At 38.6% G+C, this 19,555-nt stretch overlaps 1 protein-coding gene across 1 annotated transcript in view; it reads left to right on the plus strand.

The window, feature by feature from the left end:
• The window catches only part of ARHGAP10 (Rho GTPase activating protein 10), a 137,941-nt gene that overhangs the window by 100,591 nt on the left and 17,795 nt on the right, over positions 1-19,555 (plus strand). Inside the window, exons 19-20 of the mRNA XM_053940413.1 lie at positions 2,505-2,655; positions 17,443-17,605. Coding sequence (XP_053796388.1) covers positions 2,505-2,655; positions 17,443-17,605 — 314 coding nt within the window. The remainder of the gene's footprint in view (positions 1-2,504; positions 2,656-17,442; positions 17,606-19,555) is intronic.

The raw sequence follows: 19,555 nt of genomic DNA on the forward strand, positions 1-19,555 counted from the left end.
CACTTCTGAAGGCAGAGGTTGATGTTCTGCTTGCTTTTCGGATGCTCTCCTTTGTAATATAAGCTGAGGCTTTGGCCTACAACAGAAAGATTGCTGCTGCTGAAAAATGTTTCATTAGGGCTGGGCTGGATTTTATTTTCCTACTAAAATGGCAAAAAAAGATACCCAAGTAGGGATGAACACAACTATGAACTGCTTGAAAGAGCAAAAATTCTTTTTGTCTTTTGCCTTTGTGACTCTAATTTCTCATACTAATAGTTTTGGAAGAGTATATTGCAGTATTTGTGATAGACTAATAAAAAACACTGAAGAAATTCACTGCCACCTGTGCAAGTCACCTAGAAGCATACAAGAAAGCTCATCTCTTATGAAGTACTCCTGGGAAATACTTGTTCTTCTCACCATCACTAATTTCAGCAGAGATCCATGGATAAGGCTGTAGAAATAAACACAGCTGTGGAATGTGGCATAGTGAACAACACGCTGAAACCTCTTGGCAGAGAGTTGTTTGCCAGGGAGCCCAAATGCAATGCTTAGTCCATGGAAAAGATGGCATTTCAAGTTTTGGTACCTTTGAATTTTTCAGAAGCAAATATTTATGCCCAAACCTGCTCAATCTAGCCTTATATTTACACATAAGGGGGCAGTGTGGTACTGTTAGCCAAGTGCCATGGAGGTGCACATTAGATTTCACTATTATATATTGCATCAGGTTTTAAGAAATGGCTTTAGAACTCTGAGCACAACTAGAGCTTTGTCACTGCCTGAGAGTGCTGCTGTGTCTGTACTGGGGAGAACCAGGTTGGACAGCTTCCTCTCTTCTTTGTAAACATTTTGTTTTGAGAGAGTTGCTATTTTGGCGCTCTCTCATAGTCCCTTGTTCTTAGGCATGTGAAGGAGGAGGAGACAATTTTCCTAATGCTGGGATGGGGAACTTCAAATTAGAGCATTTTTACCTCCCCCATGCAACATTCACTTACTGGAAAGGAAGGTAATGTTTCCACTGAAGCTTTCCTGTGCACACCATACGTGGGCTTCTGGCCCACTGCTGCCCAGTTTTGGAAATATGATAATTTCTCCACTGTTTTCATGGAATATGGCCTTTCTTGATTATTTTGTACCAGCACAGTCTTTTACCTGCCAATAGGAAAGTGATGATTAAGTGGCTGCAAGTCAATGCATACATGGCATCTTGGGTCATTTTCTTCCTACACATTAATATTCAGGGTTAGCAGGCCAGGATATGATGGCATTTAGGATCTCTAGTACTTTTAACATGGTGTTTTGAGTGCCTTACTACAGGATGCTTATGGCATTATTTCTCACCTGTCTGGCTTTTAGTGTCATACTGCTCCTGACATATGCTGTTGTTATCCAAAAATGTGTTATCTGTGTTGTCCCTTTATAGTTTCTGCATGAATTTCTACTTTATCTAAAGCTTCCCCTTCAAATATTGATTACAGCTCTCCTCTGCCATTTGTCCTCATAGTAAATATCATAAAGTTGCAGAGCACAAGAACATCATATACTGTTTCATTATATCTTGTTATATCGCTGTGTTGCATTGCTGTGAGGTGCTGTACAGACACAGGAGTTTTCTTACACAGCTCCTGTTTGGGTTTATCTGCTGCTTTGTCTTTGCTGAAATACATATGAAGCCAATTTGTTCATGCCATGATCACTTGTAGAAGGCTGCTGGTAAATTGCATGCCAGCACACTGATAATTTCTAGTAGCAAATCAGCACTGTTAGACTGTCCCCTTCGTGTGACAGTTAAGGTGCTATCAGGTACAGTGAATCTATGCTGTTGGTTAATTCAGAGAGATATGATGTGGTATTCTGTGTGGAGTGGTGATATGCTGATGGTCGTGACTCAAAAGATAAAATGATGATAGCAAATGCAATCCTTTTTATATGCATCTTTGTGAATGTCAGTATTTAATATAAAATATGTAATAGTTGACAGAATAAATTCTCACGTGGTTTGTTACTATGGTATTTCTCACTAAAAACCCCTGCCCACAAAATTTTCCCCTTGCTTTCTTCAAGAGTGTGGTGTTTCTGTAATTAAAATGGCTGGTATAATGATATCACGAGCTTTGAAAATTAAAATGGGTATTCTGGAAAAATTACGAGTTTTAGCTAAAGCTATAAAGCATTTGGGTTACTGGTTCCTTTCATTTTCTCCTTCCCCTCCATCCTAGCTGGTAAGTGTGGCTGCAAATGTTTTGTGTTTGAATTAACTGATTGGCAGCTTGGTTAATGTGTAGACTGTGCTATTGGTTATTTCCATATTATATTTATCTATCTATTTATTTATTTATTTTTAGAGCACTCATTAAAAAACCATGACATACTCCCAAACTTGAAGGAATGGATTTTTTGGCTCCTGTCTGCTTTGAATGAAATCCAAAACAAATGTTGTTTGATAATGGTTTACAGTTGCATTGCACAGGTTGCTCTTCATGATAAATAATTAACACCCTTTGTGTTCTTGATTGCAGATTTTCAAAACCCTGCCTGATGCTACTTTCCCTGAGCCAATCTCTATGTCAGTATCTCCTCCAAATGCCCCACCAAGGCAGTCAAGAAGACAGGGACAGCGTATTAAGAGGCCTCTGGCTGTTTACAATCTCTGCCTGGAGTTGGATGATGGTAAGATGTTAGTAATCATTTCAGTCCTTGCATCAGATGGGCTGTGTATCCTATCTCCAGGAGGTGTTTTCATTTCATGTTTCATTTGTATACGTGTGTGGATGCACATGCTCGCTGATTTAATTGCTTTGGAACATGCAAAGAAGCAGGGAGAGCTACAGAGAGAGGACAGCAGGGAGTACTGTCCTGTGACTTATGCTTGAAAGTAGGACGGACTGTCTTAAATATGCTTTTCTCCTCTAAAAAAGAAGCAGCTCCTGTTTCTTTGGGGAAATCTCTTTGACCTCTACTGAAGATTACACAGCCATAAGATAAATGGAGAGAGAACTAAAATTAAAGCAAATCTTTTATGAGAAGAGCTAATGCACTTTACAGTTAAATTCATCTGGATTAAAGGCTCAGGTCACCACTGCACTGGAGAATACCACTACTTCACTTGAATCTTTAATACCTTGCTGTAACTAGCAGTAAATACTTGTCAACTTGCCTTACCACTGAAAAGCAATGAAAAAAAAAAAAGAAAAATCTTCCTTTTGCATGGAGTCTGCAGTAGCAACACACAGTGAGGCAAAGGGTGTATAATATCTTATGTATTCTGACTGTTGGCCAGAACCATAATCATTTTCCTGAAATTTCATTGCCTGGGGGTATGTACAGTACTGAGGAGGCAAGTCAGGGCTCATTTTGTGTTACAGTTTTTCTCCACCCTATTCCTTTTCTCTCTCCTAATGTTTTTTGCCAATTGTCTTTTCACATGAAGAGCCATGGCATCAGGGCACAAAGTCCAGTTACAACAAGTGAAAATAAACTGGAATGTTTTGGAATCATGCAGTAGTAAGAGATTCGCTGGTGAACTGTCACTAAATTAGTGGTTAACAGTGGTTGATTTCATAAGGCAAGAACACAAATACCTACGACAGCTGTTAAGTGCAGCTTTTAGAAATAAACTCAGGACTGTTTATAGCTTCAAAGCCAGTTTTGCAAAGAGTCAGCAAGAAATTCAGCATTCCTGCGATCGCATTTGATTCACCAGAGAGATACAAAATCTGTGTCTGTCTTTTCTTGGTTCAAATGTGAAACTAAATGCCTTCACTAGAAGATGTTTAAGAGTATCTGCTTAAAAAGCTTAAGATGTGTTAATTTGAATAATATGCTCCCAAAAGCTAAGAAAGCTCTTGAGCTACATCTGCAATAATAAATTTATCCTCATCTGAAAAACAAAACTAAAGTGAAGCCACTCACAGAGCTATTCACATCTAATTTTGAATGTGAATCCTAGCAGGACCCAAGAAGTACCACAACTTCTCAAATTCCATGGAGCAAGGTGTGCACTAAGGAGTTGACTTTGACCCAAACACTACAAACAAAAAGCACTTAGTGGGTTGTTTTTGTTCTGAGATCCAAAAATACAATGTTACTGTTGAAAACTGTTATAAAGATTCTATTTTGCCTAAATGCAGTCCATATTCTTGTCTAATTTGGGCATCTTGGCAAACAGCTGGGATTGTTAAAGGCTGTAATAGTTACGTTTTGTGCAGAACTTTGGTGCTTGTCTGGGAGTTGTAGTGGGCTGAACTGCAGAATAGCCTGATACATCATGGTACATAGTAAAACCGTAGTGAAGGCTGAACAGCTGCAGGTGAAATAACATTTCCCCTTGTGATTGCTGAAAAAAATACCCTCTGTGGTCTGTAAAGCCACTACCAAAGGTAGCAGGACCCTCAGGCTGTTGGTAGCTGCTGGCCACATGCTAATGCCTCTTTTCCTTGTTCAGCCAGCCCGCTGTGTCAGGACAGTGGGCAGTAGTTGGGATAATGGCTCTTGGGCATGTGTGCCATGCACATGCAGCGTTGCAGTACCTCAAGCTCAGTTGTGTCACTGCATGCTCTGAGCCACTGCCCCGTGGCTGCAGGCTGTGTGGATCAGCCAGGCTCATGAATTATCTAGTCCCTGAGTAGAGCTCAGTGCTTCCAAATACACTCCTTGGCCTTCAGTTCCTTTCTTCTTTGGAGAGGGGGTGAAGGAATAGAAGTGAGCCTGGGCTTCATTCCATATTTACCTAGCTTCTTGGCTAACAAATGCATGTTTTATAACTGCTCTTTGGAAGATTTTATCCTGTGTGTGTTTTTAACAGGAAATTAAACATTAAACCCCTTCCCTCCCCCCGCCCCCCCTTATTCACAATGGCATGAGTTAAGCACCAGGCACAAGCCAGTGTTTTGTATTTCCTGGATATGGCAAAATTATCATAATCTTGTTTTAAACAAGCAGCTGATACATATTCATATGTATATATATTTATAGACAAATATATCTCTAAAGTTATTGTAATTGTATATAAATATTCTCTATGCCTTGAAACTAGAACTATGTCGGAGACAAGGAGAACTCTGTGCTGGAAAACTTCTTGAGTGTGTTTCTTTTAGGATTGTTATGCAAACCAGGAAATTGTTAGAAAAGCGGAAACAAGTCTTTAGCTATCAGCTGCTCCAGGGACTTAACAGGCTTCAGAATCCACTGCTTGAATTGGAAATGCAGAGTTCAGGCCAGGTTTCTTTTTAAAAGCACGTTTGCAGTCGAGAAGCTTCTTGACTGCAGACAAAATGTATGCAGCAACCACCCAGAAAGAGCTGTAAGATATATAAATATTGATAGATATAATAGCTGAAGAACGCACACTATGTTTGATAAAAATCTTTATTTTGCCTTCTAGTAATTAGCTGTACTGAATTCTGATAGTGCATAGATTTTCCTTCCTTGTACATGGCAATTAGATGATTAAACCTATTTGCAAACAATTCAAGGATTATATTTACTACCTTGAGGATCTTTGCTTTCTGAAAGACCGACTTAAGTCACAGATGATGCTGTCTGTTTTTCTTTCAACTTCTTTCTTCTTTGCTCTGTGGTAAGCCAGTTACTAAATTTTCACTCTGAAGTTTTTTGACGTCCTAGTGTATAAAGTAGAACTGGACCTAATGGGGAAGTCTGAGCTACTTTCATATGTAGCCTAACCCGAAGTTCTTGTTTCAGCAAAATGCAGATTTGTCTGAGATTTACATTAGGACCATTTCCAGAGATTTCTAGCCTTCTTACATTAAGAGATGGGATTTGTTTTTTGGTGGTGGTGAGTTTTTTTGTTGTGTTTGTTTGTTCAGATTTTTTATTTTTTATTTTTATTTTATTGTTTCTGCTTTTTTTAATCTATGGAAATTGCTTTCTTCTTTCCCCTCAATATTTGAATGAATTTTAGAGTGAATAGCAGTGCAGAAAATCCTGTGACTTATAGTCTCAGACATGTACAAATCTTTTCATTGCCCCTCTTTCTCTCTATGCAGACAGGGAAAGACTGTTAGCTAGAACTGGGAGTTGTTTATCCTGTTCTAAACATGTCATTGAGTCTTTATTTTCCATTTGGGCAGTCAGTATATATATCAGAGGAGTTTGCTGTTTACACTTCTCCTAGACGGCAATGCAGATTTAAAATTTTGTTCCCTTACAATGTTATTTAAATTTTAATGTGCCTTTCTTGTCTTGTAGCAAATGCAACAGGTTTGGGATTTCTCTTGTTTGTTTGTTGTATTCTTTTTCTTGTATTTTTTTTTTAATGCCAGAGACTTAAAGATTGTTAAACAATTTTGTAGGGCTGTTAGAGCAATATGGGAAGAAAAGTCCTGTGTAAGGTAGGCAGTGTAATGCAGTCCATCCAGGATGAGCAGAGAATCAGCACAAGTTGCATAAGTCACACCTGGAGTTAAGAAATGGGTCATGTGTAGCACTTTGTCCAACTACAGAACAACTTATTTTCTAAACAAACCGGAATATACATCTTAAACCACAGGGGCTGCTGATGCCTTATTCTATTTGAATATTCTCTCGGTGCCAAAATTTCTCCTTGGCACATACATGGAGATAGCACATTACTGTCAAAGGGGGGCTGCATTGTTCTTTTTCCTAAAAAAAGATAGGCATTTGTGTCCTATCCCCCCACTCTGGAATCATATGGGCTGTTTTTGATAGGTTGCTGCTGCTGCTGTAAACTAAATACTATATTTATAGTGATTTAGAAAACAGATTCTTCTGCAGAATTTGAGAAGAAATAAAAATTAGAACTGCTACTTAACCCTTCAAAACTTTGTGCTAACTTACATTGTCCTTTGAAGTATTTTGGGACACATAGTTATGAATGGTATGTTAGTGTTGAATAGGAGTAGCTGGTCTTGATTTTTTTGTGGGGATTGGAGTGAGACAGTGTCTTAATTTGGGTGATAAATTAATTTGCATGAATTACTGTGACATTCAATTAAATTATTTTATCAGAGTAAAATGTGATACGTGTAATAGCTACATAGCAATATTCCCTCTCCCTACTCCCCCTCATCCCTTCCTGACCCAAACACAAATAAAAAATCATAAACTTCATTTGGAATTACTGAACAGAAAACCTGAATGTTAGAGGAAGCCTTGGACTTACAATGAGGCAGCTCTTCAGGGCTGAAACAGCCCAGAACTGCAAGGTTGCAGGTGTGAAACCTGGCCTTGAACTCCTTCTATTTCTGAATTTGCTGCTTGGAAGTGTTTCTGTAACCTGGCACGTAGTAGGGGAAATGGAAAGAAAAGCAGCTACATAGGCATATCAAAAAGCCATAAGGCCCTGCACCACTTGCTTACAAAGCTATTGTTAACAGCTGAGCAGAACACAGCTTTGTTGTCACAAAATAAGTGCACCAATGTTAGTCATGAGGGGAAGATGAGGATGACTGCTGTTTGCCATGTGGAATTTCAGATAGTTTGTATTTCATCTTGCTGCAAGAGTAGCTCCTGCAATTCTATGTGATTCATTACAGCTTTTCCCACCTGATGGCTCCGAGTAGGTTGTGTGCTATACAAAGTTAAAAGTCTTTTTGAGCTACTGCCAGTGAAGGTAAAGCTTTTCCTTATGTAATTATGGGTCCTACTTTCCTATCAGAGAGTTGACTTCTGCTTTGAGAGCTTTGGGTCCATAGAAGGTACTTTTTTCTTTTTTTTTAAGAGAGACAGAATAATTTTGGTCCACACTTTACATACACAATATACATTGTCTTGCCATTTTATCCCTGTGAGTAATCTTTTTGCTACAGTCTACTTCCTATGCTGCTAGCAAAAATCAAATTTGTGTCAAGATGTAGTAAACATCTCCTAACTTTTACATCTCGTTGAATGAGGTATATCAGATCCTTGTGGCTGGTATGAGAATTGCCCTAGTTTCATTGCCAGTGCTTGTCTGTTTTTAGTGTATGAAATCTAGAGGCTGTAGAAATGTTCAAAGTAAACACATCCACGTGTTCACACACATACAACAGAAGTCAGGGGGCAGGGGAAGGGAACTTGAATAGACTTAAAACTAGGTTCTGAATTGAAAGAAGGAATGGCGAGTTCAGGAGAATGGGTCAATCTTTCCTTGAGGCCAGACATTATTAAAAATCTCTGACCTCCTATAGTAATCCTTCATCTCTTTAATTCTCTACCTTCTGCACACAGACATACAGGGGCAGATAATGCTGTAAGAAGGACAATTTGGCATGCTAAAAGCCACTAATGGAAGTCACTGACATGTCTTTACTACATGCCAGCTGTGCCCTGGCCAACCTCTATTGGTAAAAGTAAATTCTTTCACCCAGCACACAAGAGTGTAAGTAAAACAAAGACTTGTAGCTGTTCAGCTCTTCAGAAACCTTCCTGTGGATGAGAACATGCATTGCACTGAATTAGGGGTTTCCTCACATGCTCTTGCTTCTCTTCACTGGTGACGAGAATAGCAGAGATCTTGCAGGGGAGAGCTGGTGAACTTTTCATAAGGCTGATGTGCAAGTTAGAAAATATTCCTCTTCTTGTTATGCTCCCACTCCATCAGTGTTTTTCATTTGGTCAGAAAAAAATGTATTCTTGTTTGCCCGTTAGCTTCTGGAAGTCTTTGTCCTGTTTGCTCTTCTTTTTCTCTCTAATTTTCTGTTTTCTTCTTTTGAAAGTTGCACTTAGTGCAAGGTGAATTACATTGCTGTCACTTCTTTCCTTCCCTCCTTTTTTTGTGACTTGCTGAACCAACAGGGAAGATTGAAGGTGTTCTTAGGGGAGATCAACAAACCTGTCACCTGGATGTTCAATTGAAATGACTGGCAAAACTTCCCCCAGGGGCTGCTTATCTTGTTTTCAGTAGTTTTTTTTTAACAAGCCATACGTATCCCGCTTGATCCATTCCTCTACTGAAGTCACTGTTATGGCAAAAGGGGAGAGGTGAACAAAATGAGGAAGGAGGCACAGCCAAGTGTTAGCAGCATAGTGAAAATATTTCAGAGTGGCTTTCTTGTGAGAAACCCATCAGATACGGAATGTGGTAGCAGTTAGTCCTTGTCATTGGCCAGGTTGTGGAATTATTGGTGAGAAACTTCTTTTAAGAAGTCATAGGAAGTGACTGCACATGAAGCAAGCTTAATAGCAAGAGAAAAGGAGACAATAGTATGATGTTATCCCTGTTTGACAGCTCAGGGAAAGAGCTTTTGAACACCTTACCTTTTGGGGGTGGAAGCACCCTTACAAACACATCTCCCAGCTTATTGGTGCCTAACTTTCCAACAAAACAGAAAAGGAAACAGAATAATATTTTCATGGACTTGGAGTTTTTGATGGTATTTAAGAAGTGCTTCTGACTTAGGGAACTTTTAGGCCTGGTGATTTTTACCCCTTCTTGATCTGCTCTGGTTTTTCAGAGTTCTCATTCTCATGGATTAGACTAGAGCTGTTCCCCTGTATATTTCAGTACAGACCTGGACCATAAGTTAATGTTACCTGGACTGGTGGACATCCAAACTCAGTGCTACCAAAAAAACTATGGAAGCGGTGGGACAGTCTGTTTATCTGACTATTTGTCAGGATTTTCAGGAAGTATCTTCAGTTCATTATTGCATTTTTCAGCCATGAAATTGGTTGGCATCTGACCAGCCTGGTAGGGCTGAAAATGATGTGTGGTTTCCTGCCAAGCCAGCTCTGGTAAAAATGAGTAATCGTTGAGTTTAGATACTGCTCTGGTTATCGTGGTGTACACAAATCAAAAGAGGAACCCCTCTGCAGGTTTGTATCTGATTTCTGTTGTTTCAAAATTTAATTACGTGATATAATTAACATCCCAACGTTGTATCTGTGACTGTCTGGAACTGTTTTTTCACATTTTGAGGAATAAATAGGAATTCTTTGCCCATTTTAGTTTTAGCTCGCTCAGTGAAAGGCTATGTGTCTTTTGAATTTTATTGATGTAAAATAATCCAAGCAGTATTTCTTCTGATTTTGAAAGATGACCTGCAGTAAGGGGGGTATTTATTGAAATAATTGCTTATTTTTTACAGGTTAATTGCTTAATAATACCATGTAAGTGTATCTCTAGAAAGATGATTGTTAAAAACTGAACTTTGCATTTTTAAAATGGACAAAAAAATCAAAAAGGAGGAGGGCCAGGAGAAGATGATGTCCCTGAACTCCACTTGCCTCTCAGTAAATTGCAGGTGTTACTTAGAGGCAAGTGCACATTTCTTTCCCTTTCCTAACCCCAACTCAAACACCTTGTGGCCCTTTTGGCTGCAATTCTTGAGTTGCATCATCCAGTCTTGAGGCAAATTCTGTCTAGCACAGCTTCTTCCTTTTCCTGATGTATCTGAACCATTATGGAGTTGGGAAAAACAACCTTTGTACAGGAAAGCTACTTTGTGCCTAACATACACATGCTGCTACATGCACATATTTGAAAAATATATCAGCGTTGGTCTTTGTCTAGGAAAAAACTGTAGTCAGCTCGAATAATTGTGTTAATTATTTTGTCTGAGAGAAAAAAAGTGCAGGGATCTGATTCTTGCTGCATGTGTTCTATGTGACAGTATGAAACTGATGGGAATGTGGGTTGTCTGCTGTCCATTTGCTCTGCTGCCTTGAGGCTGGATGAGTCTATGATGTCTAAATTTATGTAAGAACTAACTCCATACTAGGGCAGGGCTGCACTGTATAGGGTTTGCTACACTCCGGGGTTATTAATGGGTACTTTTGGATAATGGAATGTGGTAGTACAAATCTATTTTTCTGAGTTTTTACAGGAATCTGACCTCCAAAATACCCATTATTCAGAGGCACTGAAATAATTCTCTTGTTTAGTTTTAGCATTCACTATGGTTACTTTTTTAACCAAATAATAGGTCACTATTCACTTTCAATTAAGCTTTCACCTTGATTTGGAAACATGTTTAGAAAAGCAGTTTCTGTGGTCTGGAGGTAATAAACAATTGACCAGTTTTAGTGGCATGACAAATGAAAGTACACAGTTTGTTAATTTACTGAGAAACAGATGACTTGGCTTTATTACTTCAGAAAACTTCTTTGAAGTTTGAAGAAGTAGAAGAATATCTGAGCTCACATGTTTGGTGTGATTTACCACAGGATGAGTGGTACGGTAAATAGTGAATAAAGGGGCAGCCCTGCATTTAGAAAAGGCTCTTCTTGATTGCAGATTCCTCTGGTAACAATCACAGAAAACTTTCTCCAATGGAGCTACTTCTAGCTTTCCAGGAATGGCTGAATCCTTTCCAGACTAGTTGGTACACTGTTTCATGAGATCATTTAAAGATTTATTAACTGTGTGAGGAAACGTTGGTTATGCTTTTTGTGTCTGCTTTCTGTAGATGCTGACCAAGACAAAGACCAAGATCTAACACCTGGAACTAAGTATTTGCTTGATCAAGGATATTTATGATACCAATATTTTTTCTCTGTCCTTGATCTATGCGATTCCTATTAAAATGAAAATATAGTACATACCCACAAATGAATGTTAGAGCAAAGCTACTTTCTACTTGGTTGAACTTCTGGATTATTGTAGGACATTAGCTATTTAGGTAGAAGGAATATATGTTGTCTCAGAGTGGGATGCAGCTGTGATATTGATGGGGGAGGATGGGTGGCTGCACAGCGGCACAGCTGCTGCTTCCCCACCTTGTGATGCAGAAAATGGCAGACTTGAAGGTGGCAACAGGGATTTTGCAGCATCTTTAACCTACTCTCCTCAGTAAATGTCCCCGTCATCCCTTGTCTATAAGCCTGTTTCTGTCAAAATCGAGATGGATTTTTATCCTCTTATTTTAGCATGATTTGCCTATGCAATGACCATTTAAAACATATATGACAGTTCTGTTTGGCGTATTCTGTGTATCTGAACAGAAACAGTCACATATTCCTCATTTACTCCAGAAAAATTAGCTTTCATAAACTGTTTTCATGCTCTGCTTACCCTTATACTGTAGACATTGGTTGTACTGTTGACATTAAAGATTAGTCTTGCTTTTAACTTTAAAACATGTAATTCATCAGTTTACTTAAGCTGAAGTTGGAAGAAAACCGTCACTTAAGCAAGTAACTGATAGCGTTAACTCTCTGCTCTTCATGGTTCTTAATACAAATGCTTTTTTCTTATTTAGAATTCTCAGAGTAAAGTAAGGATCTGATTATTGACACTGCCAAAGTATTTCGGGTTTTTTTTTTCAACTTTGGATGCCAACAAAAAATATTCTTAGACTAGCCAGATGGAAAAAGGAGGAAAAAAGGCAGTGGGGAGACATGTCATGCTCAGTTAGGTAGAAGCTTAGTTCAGATTTCTGGTAAGGAAGGTCTGAGAGCTTTTACTATCTGAGGCTCCTTCAGATAAAAAGCAGAAGGAATTGAGAGTTTATGTATTTGCTAGAGAAAAGCCAGATATGAGGTAGATCTTAGTCTAGGCTGGTACTTTGGGGGTATCTGTTATTATGAGAAACGGTGACACGAGGCAGGGAAGGGGGGAAGGAGGAAGGATATTCGGGTTAGAAACTGAGGGGTTAGGAGTACCAGCTAGACACACTAGTAAATTGTTAGGATCAGCTTAAGATATTTATTATTTTCTAGATGGGGCTGGTCTGAACCATGAACAGCCATTAATGCAGAGCAGAGGGTGTCTGTTGCAGAGGCACAGTGAAAGCTCAAAGGCTTGTTGTGATTAGATCAGTGAAACAAGAAGTTAATTTACATGACAATTTAAAAGGATCCATGCAGTCAAAAAATTTAAATAGTATGCAAAAGGTGGTGAGAATGTGAAACAAGTTTTAACTCTCTTGATAGTAAAATTGGATCTTACACCTATTTGCGTAGGATGGGGACATAATTGTTGAAGCAGCTTGATGGCATCTCTAGAAAGTTGGCCAAGCTGAAGGCACTCGGAGCCTTCCCACAAATATGATGAAGGGAAGGTAAAGAGTTGATGGCTGGAATGTTGACAGAAATTTGTGAGATGTCATACAGACTTACTGCTTTTGTACTGAGAATTCTTGTGTCCTTCATCTGTTCAGGCACTCTTTGGCACCCAAAAATGAGTGTAATATGAGAGAAAAAGGAGGGGATTGACATGTTTAGAAGGAGAAGGTGAAGGCACCAAGAACACCAGACTGTATGCTCAAAGAATAATATAAATGAGCTTTAAAGGCAGTCACATCTTGCATGTTTTATAAGGTAAGAGCTTATTAGAATTCAGGTGGTAGGAAAGAAGAACAGGAAGTTTCTGGAGCTCCTCTTCGAAAGGACCTGTCAGTCCAATGTGGCAGTCAGCTTCTTCATAGGAGTGGGAGACCTGACAATGCTGCTCACTGGAGAATAATGCTGGAGATAGAGAGGAGTGAGAGGAGAGAAATAGTAAAAAGTACTAGCCTATCAATATTAGGAGCCCCTGACTTCTGAGGTAAAAGGAAACCCATAAAGCTGATTCAGTTCCAGCATTGTCTTTAACACGCACTTAAAGAAACAAAACATATCAAAACATAAAAGGCAGCTTAGGGTCTTTACTTTTTCTACAAATCAAACTGCAGGAAAAGGGCAGGGGGGTGGTAAAAGAGGAAATAGCTAGAAATCAATGTATGTTACAAGTTCTGAAGAAGTGTCAAAAAGAACTTAGTTAAGATAATCAATGTGTAATCAAGCAGAGATGTTCACAGGTGGGTCTGCTGCTAGATGAATATTTTCAGTAATGCAAAGTCACCTAGCTTGTCTGAAAAACAGTCTCTGGTCATGGGGCTGTATAGCTTGGCAATGTTAATTTTTGAAACGCTTTGTAGCTTGCTGAAGAAGTTTGAAGCAACTGGAGGAATGCTGATGAAGTATCAGAATTTAGAAAGGTAAATACAAATATTTGACAATATGTTTGCACATGGGACAAAGTTAGGAGAATTGCAAATAATGACAGGCAGTAGGAGTTGTGGTTGTGTGCTAAGCTGCACCCATTCAAACAAAATAAGTGTGATTGTATTGAGAAACAAATGTACAGATTTTAGAGGGAATATATAGCCCAGAATTACAAAAGGGAGCACATCCTTAGAAACAACGGGACTCTGCTAAGTCTGTTGATCACAGAGGCCAATCAGCTCACCATATTAGTAATTAAAATTAATGGCTAAACCAAGTGCCAGCCCTGGATATACACATGGGTCTGATGAGTAGGAGTAAGCAGTGGAATTAATGCTTAATGTTGTTCTGATGGAACCACAACAAAACCCAACAGAATCACATCTGATGTAGCCTTTTCACTGGGAAATTGTAACAGCTTTATAAAACAGGTATGTGATTCCAAAGCTGCAAAATCCCTCTCAGTGAGAGATTCAGTGTAAAACTTGAAATCATTGAAATACTGTCACACTGCACAAAAACCTGATATAAGAGGTAATATAATAATTATTAGTGCATATTACATGGGTCATGCCTGAAAATAAAGCCTAATAAAGTGAAGGTACATGCATTGATTGGCAAGCCTGTTAATTAATAACCAATTGATTCTTCATTCCCTTATCATCTACTGATGTTTTTGACAATGACTATTTGGGAGATATAGTTTGACCCCAATGTGAGACGGGCATTAATCAAAAGCAGGTTATTAAGCTAAATGAAGAGGTAATGAGACACAGTCCTGTGGCCTCTGCCATGTACAGGAGTTACTATAATTTCTGAAGTTAGCAGAACTTTTGGCATTGACATACAGGATGAAATCTTTGTGCTGTTGGAATCATAGCAACAACCCTATATTTTGAGGATTTAGGTTTGGAGCATATATCGTTTTTAATCATGAAAATGTGCTAGATGGTCATTAATCATCTGTGTTTGCAGTTATACAAAATTGCTTTTCTGAATAAAAATATTGTTTTACTTTACAAAAGGAGATAATTGAAGACATCAGAAATGTAAAGTGTCTTTGAACATGTTTTTAGAGGGCTTTTACTTAATCCCATAGAATTTAGCAGGCATTTTCCTGTTTAAATACCTGATTTGTTTTTAGTGTTGAAAACCCATTCTTGGTTTTGGGAGTTCAGTGCAGTACAGACTGTGAGAAAACACTGGCTCAGGAAGGAAGAAGTAAAATTTGAGGAAAGATTTAACACACAGTTTAATTGAAGATAATGTCAAACATAATTGCCTGTATACTGCAGTCTCCAGTGTTGACTCTGCTGTGCGTGACTGAAGTGTTCAGTGTTTTGGGGTTTTTTTAACTACTTCTGTGTGTTCTGAGAAACAATCCAACAGAATATCCTCTGCTTTCTTTAGGGAGGTGCTGTGAGCTGGTCATATTTGTGATATTAAGACCACATTAATATCCCTTTCAAATGTGTTTTAGTAATGCTAAGTGAATGGTTGAGGTAAATGTGGCCTTCTAGCATGGTACATAAAATTTGATAATCTAGACTGTGCTACCCCTACTGCTTTGAAGGGAAATTGGGATAGATTAAAAGGACTCAACTCTACTTCCAAGGAATTTATGAAGTAAGGTTGCAGTACTGCTGTCTAACCTCTCAGATGTTTATCACTGTGACACATACATCTGCAAATGAGATGTAATTAATTAGTTTTTACCTGACACTCCTGTGATCCCCATGTTATGTAAATGTGAAGCAGCAGCACCGTGGCCTTGGTGCAGTGGGGAGGTGCCAGATGAGCAGGATTGGGCCACAGTGCAAGTGACTCATTTTCCCAGGTAATGTTCTCCTCCTCAGAGCATATCACACTTTGGTACTACGGGCTAATTTAGATCCTTAAATTAGCAGCTGCTTGGGGAGAAATTTCCAGATGATCACTTTTATCATTTCACTGTTTTCAGTTGTATGTCATTTTACTCTCTAGGGAAGTTGTTCTCAGAGCTGCTGGGAGGGGGTGAGGATGAGATGGCTGGGGAAGCAGCTGAGTGCTTTGCTAACTCTGAGCTATTGTAGCAGAAGAAATTGAGGCTATGATAGAGTTATGAGAAGGATTTTATCCATCAAGGGTGGCTTTTCATTGTCCACATTATTTTTGTTGTGGTGTTGCACCTTTTGTTAATTAAGAAAAAAATCATAAATTAAATCATTGCAACAGTAGTGCTTAGCTTGATGGAGTAGAATTAAGCTCAGTTGTTCCCTGAGCAGATGCTAATTAGTTTAGAAATAGAAAGTAATGTTGTACAGGACTTCATCTTGTATATTACTGTATACAGGAGATATAACTTGTCAAGCCAGCACAATATTTGAACAGCTTTTGATTGTATTATTTTGATGCTGTGTTAGGACAGAGTTGTTAATTTTTTTTCCCCAAAAACATTTGGCCCCAAAAGACTAAAACTCTTTTACAAAGATGATGGGGACAGCAGTATCTAATCCATTCTCGACCCTTCTGGTGGTGGTATTTGGCAGGCTTGTGGGTTGTGTTGATGAGTGCTACTGGGAGTAGGATGGATGGAGAAAAGGATGCAGGGAGCCTTGTAAAGGGTGGCTGGAACTGATCCTTATTACTGTTAAATATTGATATATTGAAAGCAGCTATAGGCCCCATTTGAGACTGCTGGCTTAGCTGTGCTGGATACTTTAATGCTTGCAAACATCCTCATTTCATGCACCTCCTTTAGAATTTATGAAATGTACAGCTGATGTTTAAAAAAATAAAGATTGAAAGGAAAAAGCTATGTGGGTGAAGGTTAGCTTTTCAGTGAAGAATGTGCTGTTTGGCTTGATGTGTCAGCATAGTTAGCAGTGACGGCTCTGACACGTTGGTAACTTTATCTTATGGTCCTTGGGATAGGAATGCTATTCCTTCAATGTTTTCCTAATCAATCATATCTGAATATGTTGCCTCTCAAATGATATCCTAAGAGTAGCCTAAGGAAACAAAACAAATAGATCAAAATACAATGAGTTCTCTTAAAAGTAACACCATTAGAAAGGAGTAATAAAAGTAACATTCTTGGGTATTGTGTGTTTGTTAGGGATCTCTTGCTTATTCTGACCTTTCTAAATGTCATTTTTTCATGTTTGAGAAGACTGTGCTTATTGTATTTGAGAGCACTCATTTCCTCAAATGTGTGTTAGATTATCTTTAGAGACTGTGTTTTTAGGGAGACGTGCAAATGTGCATAGCCTAAACTATTTTCTTATCAGAAGTGTTGCCTTGTCTAAAAACACCTCCCCAAAATTTAGCATTTCATTCACATAAAACACAACTGAAAAGGGACTGGGAATATGCTGTATGTGAAGAAAGCCTGGTGAGAACCGTGGGGGAAATGGTGCAATTATACCTTTTGCAGAAATACTGGGAGATTTCTTATCCTCCAAAATACCCGGTGGAGATGGAACAGAAAGGTTTCTTCTCTTACATATTTCAGGACATTATCTGCAAGGCAGATTATTTGGCTTTATGAGATAATTCCTCGACTATCCTGACTTGTTCTCTCTTTCCTAGCTGACAGTCACAGCTCTCCCAGAGAAGACACCCCAACTGGGAGCATGGATTCTCTTTCTTCCCCGTCTCCAACACCTGCATTCTCCAGCAGCCCTCTTGGGCTCTTGGATGGAAATCACCTGATCATGGACAGCGGAGATCTTGCAGGCTGGACAACAAATCTGTAAGTAACTGAATATTAAGTGAGGATGTTTCCACTGGTATGATTGTGAAACACATTTTCCTTTTCAGTTTGGTGAGGAGTGATTTTTAGAAATTGCATATAATTGTGCTTGTTTTCTTCTGCTACAGAAAGATGTGTTTATGTATTGTGGTGGAGCTTACAGCCTACTTGAATGCTTGTAGGAAAAAATGTTCTTGTTCAATTGAAATCTACTTCATTTTCCTGTTACCTGTTATAACATTTTAAATGGTTTAGTTTTTTTTTAAATTTATTTAAGCAGTGAATATGTAAGTTATTACGATTTTGGGCCCAACTTTGGGTTTGGATAACAGTGAGTGTGTGCTCAGATGCTATTGTCTAAGAACATCATTATTTTTAATCTCTGCTTAACAAATTAAGTGCCTGGTTTCCAATGGAAGTGCAGTCTGTCACTTTCAGAAGATGCTGTAAGTGTTCCATTTTTGAGTGTGACTTAAATTTAGCAAAAATTGACGTAGAAATGTTAATCCTATCTCTCTAATACGTGTTCAGGTTTGATGCACAAAAAGCTGACCATAACTTGTTTTTAAATCAGAGTTGAACTTGAGTTGAATTCTCCAGTTTGCTATTCATTCAGACTTTAACCACTATCAAGACAAACTTTTCCAGCCTTTAGTGCCAAGAACAATGGAAGGAACAGGTCTGGAGAAAAGATCTGTTACAAATATTTTCCATAATGGCATTCTGAGTAGCCAGCTCTGGTGATGAAACAAGTGTAAAATATATGTGTAGATGTATGTAACACAGCAGAATATATAGATAGTCATAGAATAATTTTTAATCATAAACTGCTGACTTGACTGTTTATTAACTAGAACAATTCTTTTCTCTCATATATATTGAAAGAATTCAAGATTTATAGGTATTTTCCGTAACGTTGTTTCTTCCGTAGAGGTCTGAAGTTACTCTTCCCTTATCCTCTTGTACTATCCTCTAGAAGTGAGTAGAAGTAGCAATAAATTGTACTTACCAAAGAGAGCTGCGTGTGTGGAAAAGATGCTGTAGTTGGTATAAAACTGGACTGTCAGTGAAAGCTAATTAAGGAACACAGGTTTAGCAGGACAGTGATAATGTCACTTCAGAGAATAAAAGGAGGAGTGTTGGTTTTATCCAGAGAATTTGGGAACTTCAGGTGTTTGAAGGAACAGTGCAATTTTTTGTGTGTGTGTGTTTGTTAATTTTCATTAAAAATTATACTGCACTGGTGTTTTGGAATCCTGACTTGATGGCTTGAAGCTTTCTGCTCAGTTGGAAACAGTACTTAAAAGTTCTCTTTGGAAGGAAAAAAATAAAGGTGCATGGTATGTGCATTTAGATAATTTGTCAAAAGTAGTTTCTTTCTTCCACTTGCCTGTCTGTGAAGTCTGCTTAAGAGCTACCTCTGTAACAAGCCTGGACAGTGACAGAATAATCTGTGAATGTTACATTCTTTCTTTGCTCTGCTTTCTCACCTTAAATTGTCTTCTCTTCCTCTTCTAGTTCGGATGACTCAGAGGGCCCTGCCTTAACAAATAAAGCCCAAACAAAAACATAGAGCAGCTCCAGTGTAGTAATGGCAGAATATAGCTCTGGTAGCTCTCACAGCTCAGGAAATGTTAGCAGTGGCTGTTGGTTGTAGAGTATTCTCATGAGATGGACTAATCCTTAGAGTTAGGTGAAGAACAAACCTGTTTGTGCAGGATTTCAAAATGTTTTGTATTTTGAGCCAAACTGGGACAAAATCAGTTCTTAAATCCGCAGTATCATCTCTCAAATGGTATTGCAGGTGTTCACTGAGCTACAGCAAATGCCATAGTGAGTCTAGGGGAGATGGAATTGTAGCAGAGGATCCGGTTTCTCAAGTTCCTGCTGATGTTTATAACACATGGGTGTTACTTGTCGGAGATCGATCACTCCGGAGTTATGCAGTCA

The sequence above is a fragment of the Vidua chalybeata genome, chromosome 4 (assembly GCF_026979565.1).
Source record: "Vidua chalybeata isolate OUT-0048 chromosome 4, bVidCha1 merged haplotype, whole genome shotgun sequence".
NCBI classification, from domain to species: Eukaryota; Metazoa; Chordata; class Aves; order Passeriformes; family Viduidae; genus Vidua; species Vidua chalybeata.